Source organism: Palaemon carinicauda, chromosome 21 (genome assembly GCF_036898095.1).
Source record: "Palaemon carinicauda isolate YSFRI2023 chromosome 21, ASM3689809v2, whole genome shotgun sequence".
NCBI lineage: Eukaryota > Metazoa > Arthropoda > Malacostraca > Decapoda > Palaemonidae > Palaemon > Palaemon carinicauda.
Window position 1 is genome coordinate 112,666,858 of NC_090745.1, and position 7,159 is coordinate 112,674,016.

The following is a 7,159-nucleotide window of genomic DNA, read 5'->3' on the forward strand; positions in this document are numbered from 1 at the left end:
TTTTCATTTTGTTCAAATAAACCACAAATACATTTTACGATTGTTAAAATAAAATATGACTCTGATGTTAAATTTTTAAGGAAAATTGCTGTACAGTTATTATTATTACTAACTAAACTACAACCCTAGTTGGAAAAGCAGGATGCTATAACGCTAAGGTCTCCAACAGACAAAAATGGCCCAGTGACGAAAGGAAAAATAAGGAAATAAATAAACTTCAAGAGAAGCAATAGACAATTAAAATAGAATATTTTGATACGAAATACCAAAATGAAGTATTAGTAATATACATTAAGAGAAAATTTGACTTTAGCATTGCCTCTCCTCAATGGAGAATGCTAATCAATATCCGGACCTGGTGTCAAATACCAAAAAGAAATATTCCTGAAATCTAAAATATAGAATCTGAATTTTTTGTATTTATGTATATATTAAGAATAAATTCCTCTCCTTAATAGAGAATGTTAATCAATATTCGAAGCTGGTGTCAAATACCCAAAAGAAATATTCCCGAAATCTAAAAACCAGAATCTGAATTTTTTATTCATATGTATTAAGAATAAACTTTCCTTAATGGAGACCAAGAAAGCGAAAACCAACAGAGCCGAAGAGAGGTTTCGGTTTTTCCGTCGATACCAGAAACCCAACGAGGCCATCTCCAGTTATGGGGAGGCGCTGGAGAGGTTGTCGCAGCACTGCGAATTTAATGATTACCTGGACGAAGCTCTGTGCGACCAGTTCGTCGTTGGCATCATATCGGATCGCACGAGGACGAAACTATTGGCCCAAAATGACCTGACGTTCCAGAAGGCCATCGACATAGCCCAGGGCATGGAAGAGGCCGAGGGCAAGGAGGTAGAGAACATCAAGAAGAACAATGACTTTCTACAAACCCTGGAAGACGTCGCCAACACCAAGTGCTGGAGGTGTAACCGCAAAGGGCACAGCCCAAACGTCTGCTCCTTCAAAGCGATCTTATGTTCCCTCTGCAACCGGAAGGGTCACAGCAAGGTCGCCTGCCCCACCGGTAATTCGAAGAAGGGGAAGAAGGGCGTGGCGCTGGAAGGAGGGGAATGGCCACCGAACAAAGCTCGGACTAAGAAGGGACTTCTGGAAGACTCGCTCAACAAGATGCCCGTCCTGCCACCCGTGCGGGTGTCGCCATCTATTGACGATATCGAGGCGATCATGGAGTTCGATTTCGGCGCTTCCGTTTCGATCGTTACGATGGATCGTCTGAAGCGCTTGCCGGATATCAAGGGTCGTTCGGCCGATGAAAGTGAAGGTACGGTTATGGAATAGTTATGAAATGGCGCTACGAGAAAATATTTTATTTTTATTTTTGAATGATGTATTTAGTAATTGATTTGTTGCTCGCTTTATTTCCGTCATTTTTTTTTTTATTCCTCCGAAAACTTATGGAGTCATCTTGCGTCGATAATTCAATTTCAATAATTGATATTTTGTTGAAGTATTTATATATTTATTTTCCTCTATGCAAGCACGGTTAATAAAAGTCATTGTGAAACCACGAGCATAACCCTTAAATACATATTTATATAAGAAACGAATTTCCTCTCGTGAATGTAATGACGAGAAATGTGTTTATTTATGATTAAAGGTTGCAATAGTTTTGTGTTATTCTAGTTATTAGAGATTACATGCATGGGTTTATTTTAAGGTGTTGCCAGTCATCATCATCATCATCGTCATCATCATCATCATCAGACAATGGCTAGATTAAGTAAAATTTGGAAATTAAATCGCCTAAAATTACATATAAAAATCAGGCTATATACCAGTTTAGTGAGATCTGTGTTACTGTATGGACATGTGTCGTGGTATTGCAATGAAATAATATCCAACAGATTTTGTAGATATGAGAACAAAACCATCAGAAAAATTTTGAGTTAAGTAAAATTTGGAAATCGAATCATCTGAAATTACATATAAAAATCAGGTTATATTATCAGTTCAGTGAGATCGGTGTTACTGTATGGACATGAGTCGTGGTATGGCACTGTAACAATATCCAACAGATTTTGTAGATTTGAGAACCAAACTCTGAGAAAAATTTTGAGTTATTAAGTAAAAATTTGGAAATCGAATCACCTAAAATTACATATAAAAATCAGGTTATATTATCAGTTCAGTGAGATCTGTGTTACTGTATGGACATGAGTCGTGGTATGACAATGAAACAATATCCAACAGATTTTGTAGATTTGAGAACCAAACTCTGAGAAAAATTTTGAGTTATTAAGTAAAAATTTGGAAATCGAATCACCTAAAATTACATATAAAAATCAGGTTATATTATCAGTTCAGTGAGATCTGTGTTACTGTATGGACATGAGTCGTGGTATGACAATGAAACAATATCCAACAGATTTTGTAGATTTGAGAACCAAACTCTGAGAAAAATTTTGAGTTATTAAGTAAAAATTTGGAAATCGAATCACCTAAAATTACATATAAAAATCAGGTTATATTATCAGTTCAGTGAGATCTGTGTTACTGTATGGACATGAGTCGTGGTATGACAATGAAACAATATCCAACAGATTTTGTAGATTTGAGAACCAAACTCTGAGAAAAATTTTGAGTTATTAAGTAAAAATTTGGAAATCGAATCACCTAAAATTACATATAAAAATCAGGTTATATTATCAGTTCAGTGAGATCTGTGTTACTGTATGGACATGAGTCGTGGTATGACAATGAAACAATATCCAACAGATTTTGTAGATTTGAGAACAAACCATCAGAAAAATTTTTGGATTTGCCAATAGCATTATCAAAATATTTGTGAGGGATGGATATTTAATAGGACAGTCGAGGTAAGATCCGTTTTAAATATGTAATGTGTTTAGTGAAACAAAGGCACTTTTGATTAATCAGAAAATAAAAATAGAACTATATACGTCAGAGTGATGATGAAATTCTATAACCTTTTTAATGACTTTTGATGATTTATCATCAGCTGGATCCCTTTTAACCCAACTTTAAAAAAAGATATTGATTAAAAACTGTAGTGATACAGAAAGGAATTTGATGAGTCAGTATCACCATGTTGTAATTCATCGATTTTCGAAGTGTGATTCGACAATGTTCTATTTATAGCAAGGCTTAATTACGGAGTAGCTTGGCAGAGAACTTCATCAGGCTTACATACAAACATATACGAACTTTCCCCATAAACATACACGTGGCACACGCAACAAGGAGAGAGAGAGAGAGAGAGAGAGAGAGAGAGAGAGAGAGAGAGAGAGAGAGAGAGAGAGAGAGAGATTGATTGATTGATTGATTTAAAGTTTTCAGGCATCCTGACATCTAAGGTCATTGACGCCGGTAACATTTAATTTATGTATACAAAAATAAAAAATAAAATAAAATAAAAAATAAAAGAGTATTCAATTAAAATCATAAAAGTTGAATGTCATAAAAGTTAAGTAGTTTTCAGAAGACCTGCTTCTGAAATAAATCTAAAAACGCCACTTGCATAGAGAGAGAGAGAGAGAGAGAGAGAGAGAGAGAGAGAGAGAGAGAGAGAGAGAGAGAGAGAGAGAGACCTGTATCGAAAGAGGTCAGTGTTGAATATAAGTAACGTTGAATTATTCATGGATAGAAGATTGGTAAGGGAATAAAGTTATATATTCAGTAATCACAGTGGAACTTCAAATAGAACTTGTGTACACACGCAAAGAAAGAATAAGAAGTAATTCAACTCTATACTTAAGGACTCACTGTCTACAGAAACACTTGAGCGGTGCACAGTATGCAGTATGCCACTTGGGGTGAAGATCTCAGTGCCTACAGAAACACATGAGCGGTGTACAGTAAGCAGTAGGCTACTTGTAGTGTTCCTTCGACTCTTAGCTGCTGTGTTTTCTCTCCATCTACTCTTCATGTGTTCACTGGTGTTTTTCTCTCCATGCTTTTTAAAGATTTCTTCAAACAAATTTTCACTTCGCACGTAAGAACAGTCTGATTATGCCAGGTGAAAGTTGACAGTTGAAATGACTTAAAAAAAGGTCGAATTTGCAATTCCGTAACTTTGTTACTTGACGTTCTGAAGGTCTGAACCAAGGACAGTTGTGACAGGAACTGGCCCTAGGCTAGACGAATACATGTCTAAATCGTGTACTTTATCGTCCGAACTTGGAGTTTATTTTTCCGTAGACATTCACTGTTACAGTAATTACACTATATATACTATATATTTACGAGTGTATATATATATATATATATATATATATATATATATATATATATATATATATATATATATATATATACATATATATATATACATATATATATATATATATATATATATATATATATATATATATATATATATATATATATATACATGTGTGTGTGCGTGTGGGCGTGCGAGTGTTCGTGTGTATAACATATGTGCATATGCAAATGTAGTTGTAACCTGCTTATATTCTAAGGCTTTAGTAAGGCTCCAAGTTTCCAGTGCATAAGTTAATACTGTAGGACTATCTGATTAAACACTTTTCTCTTTAGAGAAAGTGGTATTTTACTCCTCATAAACTCATTTTATTTACCAAGAGGTCTCCATCCCATGCTTATCCTTCTTTTAATTTCGATCTCGTTTCCAGGGGAAACACTTTCTGTCTGTCCTAAATTCGTACATTCATTAACAATCTCAAGAGGTTCATCCATAACCCTTATTTATTGTCTTTGCATTTTCATTGTCTATTATCTTAGTTTTACTCATATTCATTTTCAGTCCTACATTTCTAATTTTTTTGAGTCTTCTATCATCTTTTGCAATTCTTACCATGATTTACCAAATAGAAATGTCATCCAAAAATCCTAAGCTGTTAAGGTATTTCCAATGAATGTTAATTTCTAAATTCTTCAAATCTGAATTCTTAATAACTTCTTTTAGGCTCGTGTGAATAATCTAGGAGAAGTGGGGTCTCCCTGTCTACCTCCATTCTCTCTTTTTTTTTTTTTTTTTTTTTTTAGGATTGCCGTACTAACCGTATATCCTCAATATTTTCCTTTTTATTTTTTTGAAGGCCTTTCACTACCGCTGAATTCTTGACAGAACCTAAAGCTTTCTGTTTATAAATTCCTTACATAGTAGTTTGTCAACTCTATTGATTTTTCTGTTTGCTGGTTAATTACATGGATATGGTCAGTTGTTGTGTATCCTCTTCTAAAATATCCTTCCTCTCTTGGTTAATTAAACTTATGCTGTCTTTCTATTCGGTCTAATATAATCATTGCACAGAGTAAACTTGTTGGGTGGTAATTTTTCAGGTGTTTTTTTTTTTCTCCCTTTTTGTGAATTAATGTAATGATAATTTTTTTTTCTAGGGTGTAGGCTTAAAGCAGTTTTTATGCATATATATACTTTATATAATATATATATATATATATATATATATATGCGTGTGTGTACATGTGTTTGTATATATATATATATATATATATATATATATATATATATATATATATATATATATATATATATATATATAAATGTATATATATCTGATCCCGAGGTCGTTAAGAGAATCCAGAAATTAATGTATCAAAAATATATGGCTTATTTGAATATGATAAACACGTCTAAATGTACAAAATTTATCATATATATATATATATATATATATATATATATATATATATATATATATATATCTATGTATATATATATATATGTATATATATATATATATATATATATATATATGTATGTATATATATATATATATATATATATATATATATATATATAGTATGTATATATCATATATATCATGCATGTATTTATATACACATGTATATATCATATATATCATGCATGTATTTATATACACATGTATATATTATATATATCATGTATTTATTCATATAAATACACAGGTTTCAATGCTGGCGAGGGTATATTCACTTACAGTATATAGAATGAGAATGAGAAATCAAGATGTATCTTTTGGTATGAATATGAATATGATGACTGCTAGTAATGAGACATTTTATTGCATATTTGTATCATTTAAATCTAATTATATTCAAATGCTTTGGTTCTAGAAATGCATTTAAAAAAGTTATTACAACTCATGCGATATTTAAAATTACTTCTAAATATTTACGATAAATCTTTAATTTTATAAGTATTTATGCTTTGTTTAAATGCAATTGTACAGAAATTTGAATCATTTACAAAATAATTTCAAGGATGTGACTTCAGAAATGGTACTATATTTGATATACTATATAGAAAATATATAATACTGTACGCTTGGCTACTGAAAATTTTTTCTATTTACGTCTCCCTAGATAAAAACGTTTTCTTTAATTTCGTTTTCGTTTTCTCAGGGTCTTGAATGGGTAACAATAATGAAATGATATTTACCTCGAATTCAATTAAATGTTGTTTAGTTGAACAAAATATAAAACCTTAGTTCGGTTGATATTGAATATTTTGTGCTAATTGTCACATAAAGAATTAAAATACAAAAATTATCTAAGATAAATCAAAATTTCAATACAATTGTTTAAATCTAATTATAATTAATAACTTTTGTTCTTAATATGCAGTTATGACAACTCATCCCATAATGAAAATTAATTCTAAATATTCACGATAAATCCTTAATTTTATCATTATTTACGCTTTGTTTAAATATAATTTTACAGAAATTTTAACTTGGTAACCAAATCTTTATGGAATAAAAAGCCGTGTATATATAGTTGTTGCGAGTACAATCTGATCTACTAATTTTTCAAAGATGATGCTTAACCACATATGTAATCGCCACTGAATCAGGGTTTGTCCTTGTATTGGTACGCCTATCAATTATGTCAATCAGATTTTCACGTCTTACAGGTCTGACCAATTCGAATTCAAAATATCACCAAAAAGGGGCATTGAAATCTCATTGATATTTTATATATATCTTGAAAGAGTACGACACCTTCATTACTAATGAAACCAGGCATACTCAGACGTCCCAACTATAGTCAATTTGTTTTAGCGAGGCAGATTTGCACCTACTCGTAGGGGTGCCCTTTTAGCTCGGAAATATTTCCTGATCGCTGATTGGTTGGACAAGATAATTCTAACCAATCAGCGATTAGGAAACTTTTCCGAGCTAAAAGGGCACCG

At 31.9% G+C, this 7,159-nt stretch overlaps 1 protein-coding gene across 1 annotated transcript in view; it reads left to right on the top strand.

The window, feature by feature from the left end:
- Positions 1-573: 573 nt before the first annotated feature.
- The window catches only part of LOC137615067 (uncharacterized), a 21,138-nt gene continuing 14,552 nt past the window's right edge, over positions 574-7,159 (top strand). The window contains exon 1 of the mRNA XM_068344700.1: positions 574-1,285. Coding sequence (XP_068200801.1) covers positions 574-1,285 — 712 coding nt within the window. The remainder of the gene's footprint in view (positions 1,286-7,159) is intronic.